This window comes from Pogoniulus pusillus, chromosome 2 (assembly GCF_015220805.1).
Source record: "Pogoniulus pusillus isolate bPogPus1 chromosome 2, bPogPus1.pri, whole genome shotgun sequence".
In the NCBI taxonomy this organism is placed as follows: domain Eukaryota; kingdom Metazoa; phylum Chordata; class Aves; order Piciformes; family Lybiidae; genus Pogoniulus; species Pogoniulus pusillus.
In genome coordinates, this window is record NC_087265.1 from 10,533,259 (window position 1) to 10,559,259 (window position 26,001).

Consider the following 26,001-nt stretch of genomic DNA (forward strand, 5'->3'; position numbering starts at 1 on the left):
TCACTCTCTACAGCTCTCTGAAGGAGGTTGTAGCAAGGTGGGTGTTGGTCTCTTCTCTCTAGCAACAGGTGATAGGATGAGAGGAAATGGCCTCAAGTTGGACCAGATAAGGCTTAGATTGGATATTAGAAGAAACTTTTTCAAGTGTTAGCAGAACTTCTGCAAGTGTTACAAAACACTGGGACAGGCTTCCCAGGCATGTGGTTGAATCCCCATCTCTGGAGATGTTTAAAAGATGTGGAAATGTGGTGCTAAGGGACATGGTTCAGCACCAGACATGGCAAGGATAGATAATGGTTGGACTTGATGATCTTAAAGGTCTTTTCCCACCCAGATACTGCTATGATTCTATACTTCTGTGTGAGTTAGTTTTGAATAAGAGGTAACACCCTACAGTGACAGTAATGTGTCAGTATATTCAGTGAAATGGAGATGGTTGAAATATTCTATCAGGAGTAGCAAAGACTGTCAGCAGCAACAGAATTTGTGTAGACACAGCTAATAGAGCCATGGCTGATATGGACAAGTTTTTGGGCACTCCTGTGTGACCAGCAAGTAGCTGTCCAGGAAGCCAAAATTGAAGGCATATTTCTTAGGGTGATTTAGAGTGACATTTGCATAATCTTTAATAAGCTATTAATTAGAAAGATGCCTGCATCTGCAGCCTCACCAGGTACTGCAGAACTGTGCTGTGGAGTGTCTGCTTATGCACGACTAGCACAGGCAGGCTGAGCCGGAGGCAGACAGAAGCCACAGGCACAGAAATCCCTCCAGCATTTGAATATATGCAAATAATGCATTAGCTTTCCATGAGGAATTTGTGGTGGAATTAGCATCCAGGTCACCAAACTGTGTTTTTGTCGGTCCCAGGCTCTCAGAGAAGTAGCTTGCACCACTGCCACCCCCATGCTGCTCTGTGGAAGGCTGTCATTAGTGATTACAACTTTCATATCTTTAATTACTGAGATACTTTAATTCAATCTGATACAAAATGAACTTAAGGCTCTGTGGATTCTCCTTTGTGCTTTTTTGAAAATAGAGTTTCATAACAGAGCCTGAAATTTAGTTCACGGCAAACGTTCTAGAAGTTGCTGTTGTCAGTGAGTTTGAGACCAGTTTTGAGCAAGACTGTTTATAACTTTCTGGGAAACCTCATGAAAATTGGAAGCTTTGGAGGAGTTCCCTTACAGTCATTATTTCATGTCACAAGGGAAAGCCCAGGGTATTAATTTTTTCAGGTTACTCTTACTTTTTAGCCCAAGTCAATAAGGCTGCTGTTCACCAGAGCCCTCCAAAATAGACAGTCTGTATCTGCAAGCTAAAGAGCAATGAAAATAGACATATGGAGAGGAAAGTGATTTTTGAAGATTATAAATAGAACAATGGTAAGGCCAAAAATACTACTGAGCTGCACACACTATTTTTAATCCTTTGCTGTCTCCTCCAGTCTAAAGCCTTCACTGATTCTGTCTGCCTCTTGGCTCAGATGGGTTTAAGCAGTGTTATGTTTATTGCATATAAATACATATGGAAAATGGCAACATTGTAGTGACAAGTGTCTAATTTAAATAGGACTCACTGGTTCACGAGCCTCATTGCAGAGACTTAGGTACATGACATGCACTTTCCATACAAGTGTCTAGCAATAGGACAAGGAGGAATGGTTTTAAGATGAGGGAGAGTAGGTTTAGACTTCTTAGGTAGAAGTTCTTCAATATGTGGGTGGTGGGACTCTGGAATACTCTGCCCAGGGAGGTTGTGGATGCCTCCTCCTTGGAGGTGTTTAAGGCCAGGCTGGATGAGGCCTGGAGCAGCCGAGTCTCATTCAGAGAAGTTCTTCACTTCCAGGGTGGTGGGACTCTGGAATAGTCTGCCCAGGGAGGTTGTAGATGCCTCCTCTTTGGAGGTGTTTAAGGCCAGGCTGGATGAGGCCGTGAGCAGCTGAGTCTAGTTGAGAGACATCCCTGCCCACGGCAGGGAGGTTGGAGTAGATGATCTCTAAGGTCTCTTCCAACCTAAGCCATTCTTTGATTCTATGATTCTTTATAGGACCAGATTCAGACCTGACTTGCAGGCTCCACTCTGCCAAGGTTATTCTACTTGTCCTTCTGGGGCATGAGCTGGATGCCAGCCATGAAACCCTGAAGCATATTAAATGACCCTACAGATGTACTTTTATTGCATTTAAGCATCAAATTTACTCCAGGGATGTCTGATGTATACACTCAGAAGGAGGTGTTTGCAAGAAAACAGACATCACCCATGTATAGAAGTAACTATTGGCAAGTAGTAGGTGCTACTGCAAGGTAAAGTTTTAAAGAACAGTGTGTCCTTCAAAAGTAGCTTTGTAGATGCCTGCAGGGAGCTGTCTGGTGAGACAGCACTAATTTATGTGTGGAGTTGTAATGCATATAAGTAAGAAGATTCTCTTAAATGCAGTTGAGTGGCACTATCGTGTAGACCAACTAATGCAAAATAACAATCTGATTATCTTCCTTTTGTCTTGTGGCATTTGGTATTGATCTAATGCAAAAGTAAGAGCCAGATAAAGAACAGGAGTGAGTTAAGTGACTGCTGTAACTCATCCTTAGTTAAGCATTCTGAGAAACAAAGAAGTGCTATCTGGAGTCAAAACTGCAACTTGCTTAAAGGGATGCCCTTGGTGCAACACTGAGAGAAATGTACTTAATTTTGCTTAAAAATGAATGCTTTGCTTTGAAATGTGAAGAACCTCTCACAGTCTAACAGTAATTTTAGGACAACATAACTGAAGATATGCAGGTATTCTTTCTTTTGCTGTAGTCAACAATGATGCTGTTATACTCTGCAGCCCTATTGCACCTGCCTGGCAAAATGGAGAATCTCTGTTGGGTGGGCTTGCTGAAAAGATGTCAAGAAATGGGTGTGGAAGTTACTAAGGGTATTTTCCTGCCCTCTCCTCTGAGAATCTTGCTTCCAGGCTTCCTAAGGTGCTTGAGAAGAGTGAGAAATCAAAATTATGCTTGGAGTGAGAGGCTGCCTGCAGCTAGCTGGTAGAGTATGTTAGCCCTTTAGAGCTTGTGAGAAGAACCATTCTGTTGCCACCCAGAGATCTGAGGACCAGGCAGACATTTTTCTCAGCAAATGACCTTTCAAGAGGAAACACCTACAGCTTCATTTCCAAGGTCTGAAATCCTGCGTTGGGAATGATGTGCCATGTTGTGTGCTTCCTGACATGAGGACCATTCCCTGCAGGATGGAGCAACAGGGCCAAGTCCCTGCTGAGCCCTGCATTACTCCTCTTTGGGCTCTCGGTTTGCTCACTAATCCATTTTCTCACCTTCTGAGTGCTACCAGAGCAGCCCAAGTTGAAGCCCGAAGACAAGAACTGTAGGCACATAACATGGGGACTCCATTAGTAATGGTGTGTCTCCAGAGACTTCTGTTTCATGGTAACTAACCAGGATGATCAGCATAGAAGATTTTGCTCTCTGCATTTATATACATCAGAGCCACACACAGGAATTAGTGGAACATTTGCTGAAATTAGAACCTAACACAACTAGCTGGCACCGCATATTTTTCTCCCTGTCAGCAGCAACAGCAGAGAAAGTAGGAAGGCATGAAAAATGTGGTCTGTGAGCCTTTTGAGGGGAGATGAAGTGGGAGAAGAGGTGCCAAGCCTCAGGTGTAGATAAGGTGTTTCTACAAGAGTCAGGTGGCAGTCTGGCACTGCAATGTATTAAATCATCCCTGCCTTTAAGTTAGCTCCTGTTCCCAGCTGCTTCTGCCGAAAGCACAAAGTGCAAGTTACCCTTTGCAAGCAAGTAACAACATTTTCTGCAGCAAAGGACACATCCATTGCTTTCACCCTGCAACGGAGGAACAATCCTCTGCAGTGTTATTGTAACTATTTTAAATCTTTTGCTTTGCTCTGACATTATGCCAGAACCTGCTACAAAGAGGCAATATAAATCTCTGTGCTCTTGCGTATAGTAAATGAGATTGTTGAATATGTAAATGGTAAATCTGGGTGGAACTGCAAGTTCATTACCTCAGGTAAAGGCTGTTTTCAAGAAACGTATCACAGACTTTAACCACTAATCTTATCACTGGGTCACACTCACCAGTGAGCTTTAGGAAGGCTGAATAGTAGGGATGTGTCTTGGATTGACAGGAGCAGTGCTGCACTACTGAAAGAGAAGATGCAGTTTATAAACAACTGCTGCTTTCAAGGCAGAGAAGATAACCTCAGTGCAGACAACTAAAATCACCTGAAACCTTCTGAGGAAAGATGCCAGGTTTCCCCAGCAGGTTGACCAGTCTCCCCTTGTTACAAAGCCTTTTCCATACAGACATTCATGATTTTTTGCTGGGACTGATCAACATTAATTGTGCTGGGAGGCTGCTTTGCTGTAGAACTACCCAACTTCATATTTTCTGCAATCTTCATTATTTTATCTGTCCTCACCTTTTCAAGGCAAAATATTCATATTATTCTGATTTTTCCTTATGTAGTGTCATATATTTTATGATTGAAGGCTCATCCAGTCTCATCTCATGTAGATAGCAGGCTCCAAAATGTGCTTAATTACTTTTGTGTTAGGTTAGACTGCAGCAGAGAGGTTCTTGGGAGTCTAAATGCTCTGTTTGGTTTGTACTAACAGTGATGCAAAGACCCCCAGGTCCTGGCCCCTCTAACCTCACATCAGTTTTGGGCTGCTTTAGCCCATAAGCTTCACCCAACCAAGACCTGCCCACTCCTGTTGTGTGGAGTAGGAGTGGATGTGTATAGTGAGAAACAGGGGCAAAGGATTGTTCCAGAGAAGGCTGTCAACTGGGAGGTGAAAGTAGAATCTGTGTTTTATGTCACCTAAAATAAATATTGAACCCTAGAGCAAGATGTTTAGTTTTCAGTTGTACAGTGACCTATGCCTTCCAAGACCTGTTAATAACCCATGAAAGCTTTAATTTTGATGCCACCAGGCAGACTTTTCTCCCAAGGGCTGAGCTCTTAAAAAAAAAAGGAGGGAGAAAGAAAGGGAGTAAGTCCTGAAAACTTTATTCACAAATACTTTTTTAACAGAAAATGTCAGAAAAACATGATGGAATGTGCTAAGTGTGGCTTTCTCTTAGCACATGATCCTGAATGTACATGCAAGTGTTAAAAAGATGAGTCTTTTAAAAGAAAGATTGGCAGCAGAACATCTAGCATTTTCAAGAGAAGATGTATATTCCTCTTGATGCGGATCATTGTGCCAGCAAGGAGGGGTAATCAGAAAGTGTCATATTCACTCAATACCATCTCTTACATAATGCTTTTATGAATAATTTTCATCAGATATGACTAATTTAACACATCTTTTCCTGCTATGGGATATGCTTGCAGCTGTAATTTCAGGTCTTTAACGTTTGTTCTGTCACCCTCTGGTTTGGTTTTATTAAATCTAGCCTGATTGTTTCAAAAATTCTCCAGAATTTTTTATTCCCATATTCATACCATCCCTGGGTTTGCACAGTTTATTAAAAGCTCATATAATATTACAAGTTAAGCCATAAAGCATGTGTGGTTTTGCTAAAGATAGTGTCAGTCATTGTGTCCAGTACTTCTAACATAGATTCCTTGACTAGCAGGAGCATGAACAGACTAGAGAGCCGAAAGCATTGTGCTAGAAAAAAGCATTCCAAAGTCATTTGAGCAAAACACTTAGCAGAGAGCATAACCCGTTGTACAGGTGAGCATCCCATAAAAGCATCCTCTATATGTAAGCTGAGACAGTAAAGAAACACTCAAGACAAATTTGAATTATTTATTTCCACATGTTATCCTTTAAAAGCACTTTAAGATCACTCCAAAACACTCCTGTCAGCACACAGTAATCTCGGAAACAGGAGGAGATGAAAGACGTGCTACTTGGGAGAGGCTTGGGAGAATGGAAGTGCAGATAACTGCTGCTCTAATGGGCCAGCACTGTCTTTCTCTTGTTCTTTAGACAGTGTGATAGGACTGACACGTTTATCTGAATTTTGCAAACGGTTTTGCCTGTAATATCCCCAGCCCTTGTGATCACCACACGACACTGCCCGGCTTTGAGCCACACACAGAACCTCTCTGTCTTCAGACTGAGGCTCAGCTGTGCAGTCAGCCCCAAACCTTTCTTCCTGGTTGCAGGAGCTAAGGGAAGTGGGTGTCTGTGCCCCAAACCAGTGTGAAAGGGCACGGATCATCTCTCCTTTTCTTGAGAGAAAGAGGACAGGCAGCGCCACAGAGCGTGACATGACACAAGCTGTTTCACTGCCTAGCAGGGAGCTGTGATGCAGGCAGCCTCTTGTCATTGCCTTGTGCCACTCGGCCTTCTTAATGGAAAACAGGAAAGCAAACCTGCACTTTCACTCCCTCTTGGTGTCTGCAGGGGCCATGCAATGCTCCCTCTGGGTCTGGTAATCAGACTTGAAAGGTAATGAAACATGTTAGAGGTGTTCCTGAAGGGTGGTTCCTGGAGTTTCTTGTCTTGCTGGTCAAGATTTGTCAGCGTCTACAGTCCCTTACCTTGTTTGGTGCTACCAGTTTGTGATGGTGTGCTGAGCTCTCTGTCTCTGAGCTATCTTCGTGGCCTCTTCATTCCTTGTCATCTGCTTTGTACTAATGTTTATTTTCTTCCTTAGAAAGAAAAAAGGAGTAGAGCAGACAATTTACTCCCACCATCTCTTTAGATTTCTTCCATCTATCATTCTAACTGAAGAGGAAATGAAGAGGATGAAATTCTAGGAGAGTAAGTTGGGTGTAAATGTTTGTAGCTAACAAGTGTGAAATTCTGCAATTCTAGTTTACAGTGCCACATTAACCCCTACGATTATGGAGCTTTAAATTAGCTTTTCCTAGTGCAGAGAGACTGCTGTCAAAACAATTATTTGTATGAAGGTACAGAACTCACAGATGCGATTTACACTCCACTGAAAATCAGTAGGATACGTTTAAAGCACTGTTGTGCTCTTTGAAATCACACCAAGGATGTGGGCTGCCAAGGATGCCAAAGTACTAATTCAGCTGCTTTGAACTCTAACATTGTTTCGAAGTGAATATCTTGCTTGCTTGATGGGAAAGGAAATGCATCGATCTGTTTTTGACAATCCCCACCACAGATCTGAAGGCACAACTGAGGCTGCTGGGTACATTTATGTCTATCTGAAGTTCAGATGCAGTCTGTGGCTCTTTTGACTTTTCTGTCAGAGTAGATTTCTGTTAGGTGATACAGCCAAGGTCGCAGCAGAGAGTAGCGTAAGACTTGGGAGAGTTTTGCATGGTGATTGAAGCCTTCTTTGATGCTTAAGTGGAAAAGCCATTCCAAGAATGTAACTGAACAGTTGGTAACTGAAGAGGAGGCTCAGGGGTGATCTTATTGCTGTCTACAACTACCTGAGGGGTGGTTGTGGCCAGGAGGAGGTTGCTCTCTTCTCTCAGGTGGCCAGCGCCAGAACGAGAGGACACAGCCTCAGGCTGCACCAGGGGAGATTTAGGCTGGAGGTGAGGAGAAAGTTCTTCACTGAGAGAGTCATTGGGCACTGGAATGGGCTGCCCGAGGAGGTGGTGGAGTCGCCGTCCCTGGAGCTGTTCAAGGCAAGATTGGACGTGGCACTTGGTGCCATGGTCTAGCCTTGAGCTCTGTGGTAAAGGGTTGGACTTGATGATCTGTGAGGTCTCTTCCAACCTTGGTAATACTGTGATACTGTGATACTGTAACTCAATTTGGCCTGCTTATAACTGTCTGAATGTCATGTATGGCACTTGGTGCCATTGGACATCAGGGGAAATATTTGTAACAAGGCTTTGTCATTGGAAAATACAGATTTTTCAAGATGGGAAATGGTTTTTGTTAGTGTATTGCTTGCTTGTGGAAAAAAAACCCAAACCACCTTTAAATTGTGGGAATATTTTATTTAAACAATGTTGTGTACAAAGTCACAATTACAATCCTCTCATCATTCAGTTTGGTGAGTCATATATTTTTAAAGATAAACAGAAGTAAAAGGAAACATTTGTTATATGTTATAATAGAATCATAGAACGGCTTAGGTTGGAAGGGACCTCAGAGACCATTCAGTTCCAACCCCCTGCCATAGGCAGGGACACCTCCCACTAGAACAGGTCGCTCAAGGCCTCATCTAACCTAGCCTTGAACACCGCCAGGGAGGGAGCATCCTCAACCTCCCTGGGCATCTTTCTAATATATATGAATATATTAGAATACTGAAAGTAAACACTTGCCTATTTAGCATATTTTTGGTGGTTTTTTTGTTGTTTTTGTTTGGGTTTTTTTTGGTGTCTTTTTTATTTTTAATTTAAAAACTTTTCACCCTGGTTTACCATGAGAAAAAAAAGTCATAGAATCATAGAATTACTTGGTTAAAAAAGCCTCTTAAGATCAGTGAGTCCAACTGTAAACACTGCCAAGTCAACCACTAAACCATGTTCCTAAGCAGCACACTAGATGTGTTGTTTAAATACCTCCAGGGGCGGTGATTCAACTGCTTCCTTGGGCTGCCTGCTCCAATGCTTGATAACTCTTTTCCTAATATCCAATCTAAACCTCTCCTCTGGCCACTTGAGGCCATTCCCTCTCATTCTGTCACTTGTTACTTGGGAAAAGAGACCAACACCTTCCTCACTACAACTCCCTCAGCTCTCCCAGATCTAAAAGGACAGTGATTCAGTACATAGGTAATATCTGAAAGCACGTGAGCTTGTCAGCTTACAGTATGCAGAAAGATAAAGCCTTACCACAAAACCAAGAGCAGAATATAGATTTCCTAGAAATTCTGTTGAACTAAAAAAAGCAAACTGGAAAAACATGGACTTGATGGGTGGAGCACTGCTGGATAAGGAACTGGCTGGATGGTCACACATAGAGAGTGGTGATCAACAGCACAATGTCCACCTGGAGACCAGTGCCAAGTGGTGTCCCTCAGGGGTCAGTGCTGGCACCAGTGCTGTTTAACATCTTTGTCAGTGATATGGACAGAGGAATCGAATGCACCCTCAGCAAGATTGCAGATGACACCAAGCTGTGTGGCACAGTCAGCTTTCTAGAGGGCAGAGGGACCTGAACAGGCTGGAGAGGTGTGCCCAGGCCAACCTCATGACATTCAGCAAAGCCAAGTGTAAGGTCCTGCACCTGGGTAGGAGCAATCTGAAGCATAAATCCAGGCTGGGTGGTGAAAGGCTGAGAGCAGCCCTGAGGAAAAGGCCCTGGGGGTCTGGGTTGATGAAAAGCTCAACATGAGCTGGCAGTGTGCACATGCAGCCCAGACAGCAACTGTGTGCTGGGCTGCAGCAAGAGAAGCATGGCCAGCAGGGCAAGGGAGGGGATTCTGCCCCTTTACTCTGCTCTCTTGAGACCCCATCTGGAGTACTGTGTACAGTTCTGGAGCCCCCAACACAAGAAGGACATGGAACTGTTAGGGTGAGCAGAGGAGGGCCACGAAGATGATCAGAGGGCTGGAGGAGCTCTGCTATGAGGACAGGCTACGAGAGTTGGGGCTCTTCAGCCTGGAGAAGGCTGAAGGGGCCCTACAGGAAGGCTGGGGGGGGGACTATTTAGAAGGTCTTATAGAACAAGGGGACACAGTCTCAAGTTGTGCCAGGGTAGGTATAGGCTGGATATTAGGAAGAGGTTCTTCACAGAGAGAGTGATTTCCCATTGGAATGGGCTGCCCAGGGAGGTGGTGGAGGCACCGTCCCTGGGGGTCTTCAAGAAAAGACTGGATGAGGCACTCAGTGACATGGTCTAGTTGATTGGTTAGGGCTGGGTGCTAGGTTGGACTGGATGATCTTGGAGGTCTCTTCCAACCTGGTTGATTCTATGATTCTATGATTCTATGACAGGACAAGGGGTAATGGGTTTAAACTGGCAGAGGGGAGATTCAAACTAGATGTTAGGAAGAAGTTCTTTCCAGTGAGGGTCATGAGACACCGAAACAGGTTGCCCAGGGAGATTGTGGATGCTCCCTCCCTGGAGGTGTTCAAGGTCAGGTTGGATGAGGCCTTGAGCAACCTGTTCTAGTGGGAGGTGTCCCTGCCTATGGCAGGGGGTTGGAACTGGATAGTCTTTGAGATCCCTTACAACCTACACCATTCTATGATGAGTTATAGACTCTCTTCCACTCATCAAAGAACACCATTACTAAATCAGCATAGAGGTGACCTTTATGAGGATTTCCCCTCCCCAGATTTCCCAGTAACCTCAGCTCATAAGTTAAATGAGTTTTTTCTGAAATGGAAATACCTGGAGGGAAAACCTGCAATATTTGTTGCGCTTTACTGAACAAAATCTGCATTTCCCTTCTGAATAGAAGCAGCTGAAATGATTGTGTGCAGGATGGTTTACAGATTATAAAAGACACAATTGTGGAGAAGGGCCTGAGACTCTTTTAGATGGATGAATTTTCATTTGAAAGGAAGGCTATATAAGTAGGTAATAAACTAAAATGGAATGCAGTTTGCCATAGTCAGAACTTTGTTTTCCAGATACATCACTCATCACAAAATTTAATGTTAAACTCAGGGCAAAAGTTTAAATATTTAAAAGTGAGTCTAAGTAGCCCAATAGATGTGCATCTGTCTAACAAGTTAATGAACTACCTTACCTGCTCTGATGGAACTTCCACCATTTAGATAATTGCATAAACAAAACCTTTTGTGATGGTTTGGGTGTTACCCAGACCCCCATACTTAAGAAAATCACTCAGACTGGACTCAGCTGCTGGAAATTAAAGAATGAAGCCTTATATTTACAGCTTAGTACAATATACAAGCAGATATTTACAATATATACAGAAATATACAAGGTAAAAGTGATACAGAAACACAGCAGCCCTCCCAGAAACCTGAGTCCCCAGGAGGGGCTCACAACCACCCTTCCACCTTCTTCCCACCCCTCCACCTTACCCCAGACTTTACTTTATGTTCAAGGCGAGTTTGGAGAGTCAGCCACGGGGGGTTAGGAAGCAGAGGGATTAGTTAGGCAGCAAGTTAGAGAGGGAAATGCAGCCCAAAGCCAGAGAGCAAAACTGCCTTATCTATGTTTATGTTCTTGTTTTTATACATCTCAGCAAGCCTATGAGTGAAGCAGACATCACCATTGTTTCCTTTTTACAGCCTATAATCTAATTCTTCTCACCAAAATACCCCAGCTAGGCTCAAACTAGCACACCTTTCCATGTTTTCAATCTCTCTCTAGAATGTTGATCTGAACCTCATTTAAGTAATTCAGATTGATTCAATGTAAGATTAATCAAAAAAAAAAAGAGTGGACACTATAGTACATTTTACCAGAGATGCAAGATAGCTTTGCCTTATCTGTGTGTCTTGTCAGGATAGATAGGTGCTTCTTTTTCATCTAAATTCATCTGCATGGTAGTGTATTTGGAAGCTGAATAAACTAAAATTAAGTTATAGTGAAAAAAAAAACCACTAACCTGCCCTCAAAACCTGCTGACAAAATAAAAGTGAGTGCGTCCTTAAATAGATGTCCATAAACCAAAGCTGTGTCTGCTCATAAATCACAGAATCATACAATTATTTCATCTGGAAAAGACTTTTAAGATCAGAAAGTTCATCCCTAAACCTAACACTGCTAAGTCCACCAGTTTCCAAGATAAAATTCTCCATCATTCACCTTGTCTAGTAAAATTCTTTTACAATAGGCCTTCCTGCATTTTGATTTGATTTAAAGCCAGTATAATCCAAAAAGGCAGAGCCGTGGATTCACTTTCTCCTTCTTCCAATGTATAACATTTCATCCTTGTTGCAGAAATTGCAAATGCTCCTTTTAAAATGCATGAGGAAAGTTTAATATAACTTGCTGTAATTATTCAGTTTCTTCACTACATATGAAAGAAGCGAGGAAGAGCGCAGCAAGATTAGCCTGGTTGATGAGAGCAAAGCTTCTGCTGGGTGGAAGAAGAATGCAGATGAGAAGGCTCATGGTGGTTACTCACCGTCTGGGTGCTGCAAATTATTCTGTGAGCACTCTGACAGACCTGCACTTCTCTGCCACATTTGATGTCTCTCTCTCTGAGAAGTGTGACTTACTGCCTAGGAATTGTACACGACAGACAGGTGGGAACTTTCTGGAAAGCGTGCTTCACTCCCCGAGAAATACCAGGAGGAATTTTGACTTCCCAGTCTCTTACCAGGCTGCCTGCTCTGCAGGCAGACCATCAGAGCATGGATCTGTTTCCTGGAGAAACACTTTCATGCTTTCTTTGAATCTCTGACTACAGGGCTCCTGTTATTCTTGCCTTACAGTGTGGTCTACATCTACCTGAAAGGAGGGTGTAGTCAGGTGGGGTTGGTCTCTTCTCCTAGGCATCCAGTGACAGAACAAGAGGACACAGTCTCAAGCTGTGTCTGGACAGGTTTAGGCTGGATGTTAGGAAGAAGTTCTTCACAGAAAGAGTGATTGGCATTGGAATGGGCTGCCCAGGGAGGTGGTGGAGTCACTGTCCCTGAAAGTGTTCAAAAGGAGACTGGATGAGACATTTAGTGCCGTGGTTTAGTTAATTAGAAGGTGTTAGGTTGGATTCTATGATCTCAAAGGTCTTTTCCAACCTCATTAATTCTGTGATTAATTCTGTGATTCTGTGATAATTTTCCCCCTCAAATAAATACAGATCCCATGGGAATTTTCTTTTGGGATTTGGAGTTCCGTATGTCAGGAACATTGCACCAAGTTTCCTTACTAGCACTGCAGGGAACACATGACATCTCCCTGGCCCCGGAGCAGCAACCTGGCTGGTAGCTTCAGGGAAGGCACCAACAATGAAATTAATATGCTTAATATTTTTTGAGGAAGAGCAAAAGGCTCTGCTTCAGTCTCAACAGGCCAGAGGTTGCTCAAGCAGGCAATTTTTGCTCTATTATGAAAATCTGTAAATCTTTAATGGCAGCTATGCTCCTTTTGCTTTTGCTACCTAGTTATTTTTCATCTATGTACACTTGCAGCCCAGAGGGTCAACCAGATCCTGGGCTACATCAGGAGAAGTGTGGCCAGAAGGTCAAGGGAAGTGATTTCTCCCCCTCTACTCTGCTCTGCTGAGACCCCACCTGGAGTAGTGCATCCAGTTCTGGAGCCCCTATTACAAGAGGGTTGTGGAGATGCTGGAGTGTGTCCAGAGAAGGGCCACGAGCATGATCAGAGGGTTTGAGCAGCTCTGCTATGAGGACAGAATGAAAAAGTTGGGTCTGTTCAGTTTGGAGAAGAGGAGGCTCTAAGGTGACCTTATTGTGTCCTTCCAGTATCTGAAGGGGACCTACAAAAAAGCTGGGGAGGGACTGTTTAGGCTACCAGGGAGTGACAGGACTAGGGGGAATGGAGCAAAGCTGGAGGTGGGGAGATTCAGCCTGCATGTGAGGAGGCAGTCCTTCACCATGAGAGTGGTGAGAGTCTGGAATGGATTGCCCAGGAAGATGGTTGAGGCCAGGCTGGCTGAGGCTCTGGCCAGCCTGATCTAGGGTAGGGTGTTCCTGCCCATGGCAGGGGGGTTGTAACTAAGTGATCCTTGTGGTCACTTCCAACACTGACTGATTCTATGATTCCATGTATTTGTATGTTCCCCTTGATTCTGAGAAATGATTTACATGTGTTAGTTTAAGGAATGGCACTTGCTGTGTTAGCTGGAGCATTTCTTTTCTGCCCCTGCAGGACAGAATTTGTTTATAGATATGTCTGCAGTTCAATCCTCTGGAAAAAAAAATGGAGCAGGGAAAAACCATTTAATAGCCTTACCACTTGCTCACCCACCTTTGAACACACATCAAAGCAGCATTTCAAGGGGAAAGAATAACTATTTTGTTTTTGTGGAATAAATTTGTAAGGGCAACTTAATAGTCTGGTAACTGTGGCAACAAGAGAATATCTTTGCTATTTGCTTTCATGTAGATTGAAAAAAAAAAAACAAAAGAAGGAAGTCATTTCTCCCAATAAAAATGTGGGTTGGTTGTTGTTCTTTTTTCTGTTGACACAATTATGGAAACGGTGCAAACAGATTTAGAGCTGTTAAAAACGTTTTAATGCACTGCACTGCATTATATCTAGTATTGTCATGCAGTGTTTTCTTAAGAAATAATAGTTCTGGGATTTTATTGAAAAAACTTAGGGCAAATATAAATTTTAAATATTTTTTTTCTTTGTAGAGCACAATTGAATATTTATCTTCGATGACTTTTTAATGTCAGAAGTAATTTCTGCCTGGAAATTTATAGGGATGCCCTGATTAACTTGCACTAGAATGGTCTAAAAGGTGAAAAAAATAACATTGCCCTTTTCTCCTATAGTGTGAATAAATATTACAGATTAAGGTCAAAACAATTAGCCCAAGAGTGCCAAAACAAGCATGCTAAATTAGGGCCATGAGCATGATCAGAGGGCTGGAGCACCTCTCCTGTGAGGACAGACTCAAAGAGTCTGGAGAAGAGGCTTCGAGGTGACCTTATTGTGGCCTCCCAGTATCTGAAGGAGGCCTACAAAAAAGCTGGGGAGGGACTTTTTAGGGTATCAGGTAGTGACAGGACTAGGGGGAATGGAGAGAAGCTGGAGATGGGTAGGTTCAGACTGGACATGAGGAGAAAGTTGTTCACCATGAGAGTGGTGAGAGCCTGGAATGGGTTGCCCAGGGAGGTAGTTGAGGTCCCATCCCTGGAGGTGTTTAAGGCCAGGCTGGATGAGGCTCTGACCAGCCTGATCTAGGGTGAGGTGTCCCTGCCCATGGCAGGGAGGGTTGGAACTAGATGATCCTTGTGGTCCCTTCCAATCCTGACTGATTCTGTGATTCTATGAAATTTGGTTGCTTTACTCAGGCCAATTTTCAGTGCAGAGCACAGGCTTTGATTTAAGCAGTTAAAATAGAGTCTGATGGCCACAAATAAATAGTTCAAATCCACATGTGGCCACAATGAGTACCAGTGGTGTGGCTATGACTTCTTTCATTGTTAAGTTTTTAGCTAAACCTTTCCTCCATTAGTAGACTTTACTAATTACAGTGATCTTGCTGGTATTAAGTAGGCAATTTAGTGGAAAATAAGTCTATATTCCCTGAATCAGAAACCTCCTTGGAAATCTGATATTTGCTGTTACCTGGGTTTGACCTGCTTGTGAGTGACCCACAACCTGTAGACAGAATGCAGTTAGGTTTCATATTATGTTCTCTGCTGTATCTTATCTGGCACCAGTGTAGGCACTTCCTTCCTAACACTAAGGACAGGCTGGGTGAGGCCTTGAGCAACTAAGTCTAGTGAGAGGTGCCCTCGCCTGTGACAGAGAAGTTGAAGTACATGATCATAGAATCATAGAATCAAGCAGGTTAGAAGAGACCTCCAAGATCATCCAGTCCAACCTAGCACCCAGCCCTAGCCAGTCAACTAGACCATGGCACTAAGTGCCTCAGCCAGGCTTTTCTTGAACACTTTCAGGGACGGTGATCTCTAAGATCCCTTCTAACCTAAGCCATGTTTCTGTGATTCTTTGTAGGACCCAGATTCAGATTTGACTTTCAGGCTTCACTCTTCCAGAGTTACTCTATGTTTATTTTTCACTTGTGTACAAGCAAAGTAATTTACAAAATGCAGCCTCAGCAATCCAGTGTTTCTTGTGAGATTTTATTCTCTAGCTACTCAGTTGAATTTTTTTTGGTGTAGAATGCTCTTGAGGTAAAGCATCATTGCATTGCTTCTGCATCTGAGCTTCCAGCAGCTGGGTTGCCCTCCCCCTTGGAGGCTTGGATGGCAACACTCTATGCTGGGTTAGGAACTGGCTGGAGGGCCGGACCCAGAGAGTGGTGGTGAATGGTGCCACATCCAGCTGGCGGCTGTCACTAGTGGTGTCCCTCAGGGATCAGTGCTGGGCCCCATCCTCTTTAACATCTTCATAGATGATCTGGATGAGGGCATGGAGTCAGTCATCAGCAAGTTTGCAGATGACACTAAGCTGGGGGCAGATGTGGCTGGGCTGGAGGGCAGAAGGGCTCTGCAGTGGGACCTTGACCGCCTGGACAGATGGGCAGAGTCCAATGGGATGGGGTTCAATAGCTCCAAGTGCAGGGTGCTGCACTTTGGCCACAACAACCCCATGCAGAGATACAGGCTGGGGTCGAAGTGGCTGGAGAGCAGCCAGAGAGAGAGGGATCTGGGGGTACTGATTGATACCCGCCTGAACATGAGCCAGCAGTGTGCCCAGGTGGCCAAGAGAGCCAGTGGCATCCTGGCCTGCATCAGGAATGGTGTGGTCAGCAGGAGCAGGGAAGTCATTCTGCCCCTGTACTCTGCACTGGTTAGACCACACCTTGAGTACTCTGTTCAGTTCTGGGCCCCCCAGTTTAGGAGGGACACTGAGATGCTTGAGCGTGTCCAGAGAAGGGCGATGAGGCTGGGGAGAGGCCTTGAGCACAGCCCTACGAGGAGAGGCTGAGGGAGCTGGGATTGTTTAGCCTGGAGAAGAGGAGGCTCAGGGGTGACCTTATTGCTGTCTACAACTACCTGAGGGGTGGTTGTGGCCAGGAGGAGGTTGCTCTCTTCTCTCAGGTGGCCAGCACCAGAACAAGAGGACACAGCCTCAGGCTGCGCCAGGGGAAATTTAGGCTTGAGGTGAGGAGAAAGTTCTTCACTGAGAGAGTCATTGGACACTGGAATGGGCTGCCCGGGGAGGTGGTGGAGTCGCCGTCCCTGGAGCTGTTTAAGGCACGACTGGATGTGGCACTTGGTGCCATGGTCTAGCCTTGAGCTCTGTGGTAAAGGGTTGGACTTGATGATCTGTGAGGTCTCTTCCAACCCTGCTGATACTGTGATACTGTGTTCAAGGCCGTATTGGATGAGACCTTGAGCAATGTGGCCTCTACCCATGGCAGGGAGTTGGAACTGGATTATCTTCAATGTCCCTTCCAACCCAGATCATTCTATGAAGATGTGTAGTATCTTCATAGAACACTGCCTCTGTGGTACAAAGCAGGCAGGAGGTTGGAATTATGACAGGGCTTGTTTGCTTGATATTCCTTGTCTTTTGATACTGTACTACGAAAGGGATAAAAGTAACCAATTTAAATGCAACTATGTGAATAACTTCTAGCATATATATGGTTAGAATTCTGTGAATGCAGCTTGTGGAGGCTGGATGTTGAAAAATGCTGTGAGAGGGGGCACAGTTTGGGGATGCTAAGCCAAACTTCTGTCTCTAATATTGACATATTGAAGATGCAAAATGAACAATCCAGTTATCTTAGAGAGGTCTATGACAATGAAGATAATAAAGGCAACTACAAACTTTCTGCTTTCAGCTTAAAAATAGCCAACTTGTAAAACCAAGTAAGATTACCTAGCTACTGAAGAGACAGGGTGCCTGGTTTTTGCTTGTGGGTTATATAAAAAGATAGCAGAACTGAATGTTAGATGTACTGAAAACATTAACTTTCTTTTAGCTCTGAAGGTGAAAGCCTGCATTGCAGTATTCTTCCTCAACAGAATGTGTGTTTTAACCTTTAATATAATGTTAATTTTGCCCTAAACTATGGGATAATTCAGAATGCAGTGTAACACATCTTAAAATATGTTGTTTAATTGTTTAATTATTTAGACTGTCTAAATGATGTGGCTGCTTAAGAGTTTATGTCCACTTTGAAAATGAGAGGCATTCTTAGAATTGAGATTTAAAAAAAAAAGTAATTCTTTTTCTGCTCTGGAATATTTTCTGAAAAATCAAATTTCTTGGTTCAGAGTTGTAAAGCCAAATCAAGAGAGCCAGTTAAAGGCTTGGACTTTGTTGTGGAGGGGAAATTAGCTGATGCGAGATGATATTTTTTCCCAATATTAATATTGTTTATTAATTTTGCTATTCAGAACTCTCACCACCTCTGACCACTAATTCTAATAATATTTTGGTTCTTACACGCTCATGGAAACATTCTATGGATAATATCTACATCTAATATAACCAGCAAAATATATATACATTAATTGAACTGGAAGAGAAAGTTCCCATGGTCAAATGCCGCTTGCAGTTAATATGCTGCTTGCCCAGTAGGTGGACTCAAGGAGCTCTTTCTGCTCACAGCAGAAAGCAACAGAGAATTACAAAGAGGCATTTAAGCATTTACTCACAAATTATTATTACCCAACTCTCAGGAGTTAGCCACAGTCCAGACAGTGCCCAAATGCTTTCAGGGGACTCTGTCTTGTCGGACATTGAGACTGAATTCTTCCCGGCTTCTGGGAGAAGACACAGGCAGTCTCTGACCTTGTTCTCCTGGCCTCTTCTGGATGATCTGTGTGTATGTGCAGAACTGCTAAGCAGGACTTTGAGGTGCAGAGGCAGATGTTGTGTAGTCTCAGCACGATGTCACGCTGACCACACAGGCTGATTGTGTGCTCCTGGTAACTCACGGCAGTCAGTGGGGTTTACCAGGCAAACAATAAGGCAGTAGGCAATTGCAGCAGGCAACGGCAGAGCATGGCTGAGCACAGCAGAGAAGCACAGCAAAGAGCAGGGAAGCAAAACACGTTGTTTACCTGCATATCTCCTTTGATCAGTGTGGGCCAGGATTAACTGCCCTTTGGACACAGTTAGCCAAACCTTACCACATTAGACAAAGCCATAGGATTTCTTTTACCCAATTTTGGGAAAAGCACAGGCTCTGCACAAGCTAAATGTGTACCTTGTTCACCTCAGGACCCTGGGCAGGCCAGACTCAGTGGCTACAGGTTCTTTTGTGTCCTCTTCCCCCACTTGCCTCTGTGGTGGAGCAGAAAAACATGCCTAGGCAAGGCAGGACATGTATAAGCCTATTTTGGGCCCATCAGGCCTACCACAACAGACTTTTACTGACTTGGTTAAATATGCATATGTGCCTTCAGAACTCTATTTGCATGTATAATCTGAAGGACAGGAAAATATCCCCACTGCTCAGGAAAGCAGAGAGGGAGATTACTCTTTGGTGACACAGGTGTTTGCTGTTTGAGCTCTTGGTATAGCTTTAGATCTGACTCTGCAAATTCAGATACCTGTAAATTTAGCTGCTCTTCCTATCTCAAGCAAAAAAAAAATAATCTTAAGCTTTTTACTGAGTGATCCCTGGCAAGAGCCAAGAAAGGACAAAGCTCTGTACCAAGATCTGTGATGATGTACCATGTGTGTGTGTGTGAGAGTCTAAATCCTCTCTCTCCTTCAGCAACAAAGATAAAGATTGCATCGTCTCTCCTTAATCTTGCTACTTCTGGGACTCAGACTCGGGGCTTGGCCCAAAGCTCAGGGATGCAAATCAACAGACAACACCTTCAGAACTCCTGGACCTCAGCCTGGCTGGAATGCCCAGGAGGCCTACATCTTATCTCAGCTACCCCCAAGGGAAAAGGTTTATGTGCATTCAGGGTATGGACAGGTACAGCCAGGGAGGGGGCAGAGGCCCTCTCCCCGGTGGCGCCGGACCCCTGCGAATGCATGAGAGTACGCAGGAAGATGCCCTGGGGAGCTGCAGCTGGACACTGAGCAGAAAGCTGTATAGAAAGGCAGGAGAAATGCCTGCTAAAGGGTGGCATTCCCAGCGGACCACCAGTGCACTTCCACCGGACCACCAGTGGCATCTCCATTGGACCACCAGTGGCACCTCTACCGGACCACTGAGGGCAGACCACCACGAGACCACCAGAGCTGCACACCACCTGAAGAAACTCTGACAGACTCCACAGCAGACCACCCCTGGGCCACGCACCCGTCTCTCTCTCTCTCCCTTCCATCTGCGACTGAGGGTAATATGATCACAGCTTTTTTTCCTTCCCTGCTCCTTCTTCTCTTCCCCATCATTCTCTTTATCTCTCTCTCTCTCTCCCCCTTCTCCCCTCTCTCCCTCTGTTTTGCCCAACCTTATCCTTTAATAAATAGTTTCATGGTGATCTCTGGTCTCGTTTGCACCTTAATTTCATGACACGCAATCCATAAGAACTGGTCTTGCTCCTCTGGACAGAGATACTGTTAATCTCTGCTCCTCCGGACCTTGACAGTGTGTTCATCTTACTCAGAGTTGAGTTCATTGTAAAGAATGAGCTCAGTGAAGGCAGCATGTTAAAAATGGCTGAATAGATTTTGCTTAAAAAAAAACCAAAACCAAACACCCAAAACACAACAACAAAACCCACAACAACAACAAAAAACCCCACACCACAACAAATTTCTACAGTACTCCTTACTTACTCTGACAAACATCAGAGAAAAGTTAGAGAAGAGTTAAAAATAATTAGGAAATGTTACAGAATAGAATGTGTTTGTTTGTTTGTTTGTTTGTTTTTGAGAAGACCATTTCTTTGTTTTGATTTGTTGGTAGAAAAATAGTTTAATTTCTGTATGGACTGATTTGAAACTTACTGGAATGTGCTGGTTTGAAGCTAGCTAGAATGTTTTGGTGAGAAGAACTAGATTACAGGCTGTGAAAAGGAAAACAGAATGATGTCTACCTCACTCATAGGCTTGCTGAGAGATACAAGAACAAGAATCCAAACATAGATAACTCGCTTCTGCTGGGGAGCTCCAAGCTGCATTTTCTCTCTCTGGCCTCTCTGCTGTCTCTCTGATTAATCCACTTTGCTTCCTAACCCCCTGGCTGAACCTCCATTCTTCCTTGGGACCGGGGTAAGGTTGAGAGTGGGGGAAGAAGGTGAAAGGGTGGTTGGAAGCCCCTCCTGGGGACTCAGGTTTTGGGAGGGGAGTTGTGTTTCCGTATTACCTTTTACCTTGTATATTTCTGTGTATGTCTGTATATACTGTAAATATCTGCTTGTATATTGTGCTAGCTGTAAATAATAAGCTTCATTCAATTTTCAGAACCATCTGAGACTAGGCTGGGTGATTTCCAAAGTGTGGGGAGTGGGTAACACCCAAACCATCACATGGAAGATCTATCCAAAGTCAGAGTGCAAATAATATCATACTCAGCATTGATAACTTTATAGCTGCAGAGGAAAACAAAGCAATGAGCTAAAAAGCCACTGGAAACTATGTAGCTGGTGTAGTGCTGGAGACTTCAGGAACCATTATCTCACGGTGGAGCTAGGGCAGCTGGTTACAGGGACACGGCAACTGGCAGTAGCAGTTTTGTGATGGAGCTTCCCATGGACTGTTTGTGGAATCAATCAAGTTTAATACTTTTATTAATGACCTTGGAACAGATAGGAGTCTGCTGATACGATTTGCTGAAAAAGCAAAGCTAAGAGGAACTGTCAATAAGGCTTGAGATGCCTTACAGGAAGAATTGTATGGTCCTGATTATAGTAATAGAAATGAAATGGAATTCAATAGTACAAACTGGAAGGTCCTTCCCCTGGGAGTTAATAGTCAGAATGCAAGGTACTGGTTGGGAGTTAATTTGGCTGTTGGATGCAGCATTATAACTGTACCTGTAGAGTAGGTAGGGTCAAGTCTTTTTGTTCTTAGTTATCTTTTAAGCTTAACAAGTTGAAATTGTGATTATGAAAGAGTTAATACATGTTGTGTTTTTAATTTTTTTTTATTGGGACAGCTACTAGCTGTGTGTCTTACCCAATTCAGATGTTGTTAAGCACATAGAATCATAGAATCAACCAGGTTGGAAGAGACCTCCAAGATCATCCAGTCCAACCTAGCACCCAGCCCTAACCAATCAACTTAGACCATGGCACTAAGTGCCTCATCCAGGCTTTTCTTGAAGACCCCCAGGGACGGTGCCTCCACCACCTCCCTGGGCAGCCCATTCCAATGGGAAATCACTCTCTCTGTGAAGAACTTCTTTCTTATATCCAGCCTATACTTCCCCTGGCACAACTTGAGACTGTCCCCCCTTCTTCTATTGCTGGTTGCCTGGGAGAAGAACATATGTAAGTATAAACCCGATGGGGTGAATGACACAAAAAAACAACCCCCTTGCATTTATCTGTGAGACAGGGAGGTGAAAAAAGGGAGAAAAAGCAAGGAAGGAAAATTCAGCAGTCACGTACTTAATCTTGACAGATCGCTTAGATTAGCCGAATGTGTTTTCCCCCTTGCCCAGGTTGAGAGAGCTCCTGTAAGAGCTCCAGGAAACCTTTGAAGCTCCAAGCTTCGCTTCGGCGCTGCCAGCTGCGAACAACCGGCACGCGGGAGCAGCGGGCCCGCGCGGAACGGAGCACCCCGCGCGGCTCCTGAGTGCGCGCTCTGAGCCGCCAGCCTGGGCTCTGCGCGGGCCTCACTGCCGCCGCCGCCGCCGTCTCACCGGCGCTACCCGCTAGCACCTGCGGCTGCTCCCCGTGCCTGACCTCGCTGCCGCGGGGCTGGTCTTCACGCCTGTTCCCTCACAGCTGGGCAGGATTTGCCCTTTCTGAAAGGCCTCTTCCCTGCGGTGCCGCGGGGCTGGTTTGCACGCCTTTTTCCCCTCAGCTGGGCAGGATTTGCCCTTTCTGAAAGGCCTGTTCGCTGCGGTGCCGCAGGTTACTGTGGCAGAGGGGACGGCTGCAGTTCGTACTGTGCTTCACAGAGGCTTCGCAGCGCACCCCGGCTGCCGGCGCAGACAGTGCTACCCAGAGTCCGAGATCTGGGAAGTCTTGGGCGTGCAGGGATGCATGTGGCTTGAAACGCGTTTGGCAAGCCGTAGAAAGCAGCCAGTGACTGGGAAGCCCCCTCCTGCCTTCAGCTTCGAGGGTGGGAAATGGACGAAGAGGAGAGCGTGGGTGCGCCGCCTGACAGGAATCAGTGTCCTGATCCTGCTGGAGGAGAAGAGGCACATGTCGTTCCCACTCATGCCAGTCGAAAAACTAACAGAAAAGGTATGTAACTGAATTTGGCACTGCTGTGTATAGTATCATCACTGTGGCTTCAAAAAAAGCTCCCCTCCTCACCTTTTTTTCCCCACCACCTGTGTGCTGAGCTGCTTTGGTGAACCAGTCCCTCTGATAAAGAGTTTTTAATCGGAGAAGGTGAGAGGTAATGGTTTAAAACTGAAACAAACAAAAAAAATTTGGCAGAGAAATAGACGTTTAGTTATGAATATGGTAAGGTATCAGAACAGGTTGCCCAGAGAAGCTGTGGATGAGCCCTCCCTGGAAGTGTTTGAAAGCAGGTTGGATGGGGCTTTGAGCAGCCTGATCTAGTGAAAGGTGCCCCTGCATATGGCAGGGTGTTGGACTAGGTGACCTTCAAAAGGTTCCTTGCAACCTAAACTGTTCTAGGAGAATGAATGTGTCAGGAAAAATTTGGAGTGGTTATGCTTCCGACTTGCTTAATATATTCCTTAATGGCCTTGACATAAATATTATGAGTGCACTTATAAAATTTGCTGAAAATGCAAAACCAAGAAGCTCTAAAGGAATAAACCTGCTGGCCCAGGAGGCCTCCTTCAGTTTGGGATGACCTGAAATGAATTTTTCATCTTTCTTTTCTCTCTTCTTTTTTTTTTTGGTCATTGAACTGAAACGGTTTCTCACACTGATCTAGGAATAATAGCATTTATTGGCAGTGTGCTTTCCTGCCTTTGGGATCATGCTGCTATCAGGAGCAGAGAGGAAAGATGAGCACAAATGTTTTGAGGTTATTCTTCCCCTGTACTCAGCACTGGTCAGGCCACACCTTGAGTACTGTGTCCAGTTCTGGGCCCCTCAATTCAAGAGAGATGTTAAGGTGCTGGAACGTGCCCAGAGAAGGGTGACGAAGCTGGTGAGAGGCCTGAAGCACAAACCCTATGCGGAGAGGCTGAGGGAGCTGGGGTTGTTTAGCCTGGAGAAGAGGAGGCTCAGGGGTGACCTCCTTGCTGTCTACAACTACCTGAAGAGAGGCTGTAGCCAGGTGGGGGGGTTGGTCTCTTCTCCCAGGCAACCAGCAACAGAACAAGGGGACACAGTCCCAAGTTGTGCTGGAGGAAGTATAGGCTGGATGTTAGGAGGAAGTTCTTCCCAGAGAGAGTGATTGGCATTGGAATGGGCTGCCCAGGGAGGTGGAGGAGTCACCGTCCCTGGAGATGTTCAAGAAAAGCCTGGCTGAGGCACTTAGTGCCATGGTCTGGTTGATTGGTTAGGGCTGGGTGCTAGGTTGGTCTGGATGATCTTGGAGGTCTCTTCCAACTTGATTGATTCTATGTGTAGAGGAAAGCAGAAGAGAAAAAGAAACCAAACTGGGAGAAAACATATCCAAGTTAGTAAATAGTAAACACAATGAGAGGGAAAAAACCTCTAAAAATCATAGAACCATACATCTCCATGTGGTGTATCACAATGGAGAACTTTCTTCAGGTGCAAAATATAAGGTTTCTTAAGTTTCCATGAAGTTGTTTCAAAACACCTGTGCTTGTTACTGTAGTAATTTCAGGTACACAGGTGTACAGCGGTGGTGTGAGTTAACTTTCTCACCTGTGGTGGCCTGTGACTATTCTGCTTCAGATGTTCTGACTGGCAGTGGAAGATTAAAGCCAAAGCTGTCCTCACTATTTGCTTAAAGGAAGTCAATGAACACATAAATACAGTATTTTGTACCAAAACAGGTGTATGGATGAATAGTCTTTGGAAGAAGAGGGCTTTTGTTCATCCTTGAGTTTGACTCCTTGAGCAGTCCAGGGTTCACATGGCCACTTGCACATGATAGATGGACCATAAAGCACTGATTTATCTTAAAAATCCTGTCATGAGTGGTAGTGTAGAAGGAAAATATTTATTCCTTGCAGGTATTTGGACCCCTAAGAGTTTTATATTTTTCAGGTGTTTTGACCACACATGCAGGGCCACAGGTAGGAACGTGCTGATCCCAAAATGGGGGAAAGAGAAATGGGAGAGCAGTGACAGGGTAGTGAGGCTCAGAAATAATCTCCCGGGCAGGTTCATATCTGTTCTGAGATGGAGACATGGAGACTTGTTGTGGTTTGGGTTTTTTTTTTCCTATGAATGTTGCTCATCAGTGTGATCTTGGGCACATTGTGGGAGGTCTGGTTGGGGCTGTAACATACTTGAAATCTCTGGGATTGAGTTTCAGCGTACTTCGGTCTCTGCAGTCACCTGAACTAGCAAGCAGGATATATTTTGTTGGACTGCTCTAGGATCAGCAGAGGTGGCCCCTACTGGCCTCTATGATAAGCATTGCTTAGGGAGCACCCTAGAATAATAATATAGTCTTTATAGAATTTCCACTTAAAGAAAAATCTTACTAGGGGAGGACTTAATCCAGTACTGTGCAGCAGATGTGCTTTGGTAAGTGTGGGAGTGTATCTGATGGCTTTCAAGGTAATCTTTCTTTATTGTACATTTATAGCAGCTGTGTAAAAATAAAATTGAATAATGGATATCTTCTTTCTCTAGAGTATGCAGAATTGATTTTTTTTTTTAGTTAATTACTGATTGGATTGATTTTGTGCTTACGATAGTATTGGACAATTAAGTGTGTAAGTGACTTTGATCTCTTGGATACTTTGCTTGATCTACTGTGGCAAGTTTAAGCTTTAGGCATGTTTATCATGACAATTACAGAAGGTAGAAATGGAGAAGTTTCTTAACTCTTTTAGGCTTTCTCCTGACTGGATAGAAATTTTGCTAATATATGTTTATTACTAGCTTAATTCTTTCCCTTTTAATCCTAGACCTATCAATATATATGTATATATTTAACAAGATACCAGTAAATGGACTATAATAAGCACTTAGGTGAAAATTTCATTAGAATTGTAACTGCTTCTCTTGGCACTAAACTTTGTCTTTAGCCAGGATGATTTTTCTGGTATTCGGATTGAAATCTCTTTTTAGTTTTGTTTGTTGCCTGTTAGTACTCAGAGGTAGGTGGGAAGGTGAGATGATCCTGACAGTTATTACTCTAAGTGTGTGTGGAGCTTGCTATTAGATTAGGAAAGAATTTTACAGCTAATAAGTGAAAGAAGAAATCTGAATCCATGGAAAAGATGAGAGATTCATATTAGAGATAACAGTCTGAAGGATACTGAAGAATTTTCTTTGTGTATTCATGAAAGCAGGCCTCCTAGGGGCAGCATCCTACCTTTTCAGGG

General features: G+C 44.2%; 1 protein-coding gene across 3 annotated transcripts in view; it reads left to right on the forward strand.

Annotated features, from left to right (window-relative positions):
• The window catches only part of DPP10 (dipeptidyl peptidase like 10), a 665,816-nt gene that overhangs the window by 26,740 nt on the left and 613,075 nt on the right, over positions 1-26,001 (forward strand). The window contains exon 1 of one of the 3 annotated variants that reach the window (XM_064156301.1): positions 22,382-22,789. The exons of 1 other annotated variant lie outside the window; for it this stretch is intronic. In XM_064156301.1, coding sequence (XP_064012371.1) covers positions 22,586-22,789 — 204 coding nt within the window. In that variant the 5' untranslated portion in view covers positions 22,382-22,585. Of the gene's footprint in view, positions 1-22,381; positions 22,790-26,001 lie in introns of those variants that run through there. One more of the 3 variants, XM_064156292.1, reaches the window with a different exon arrangement.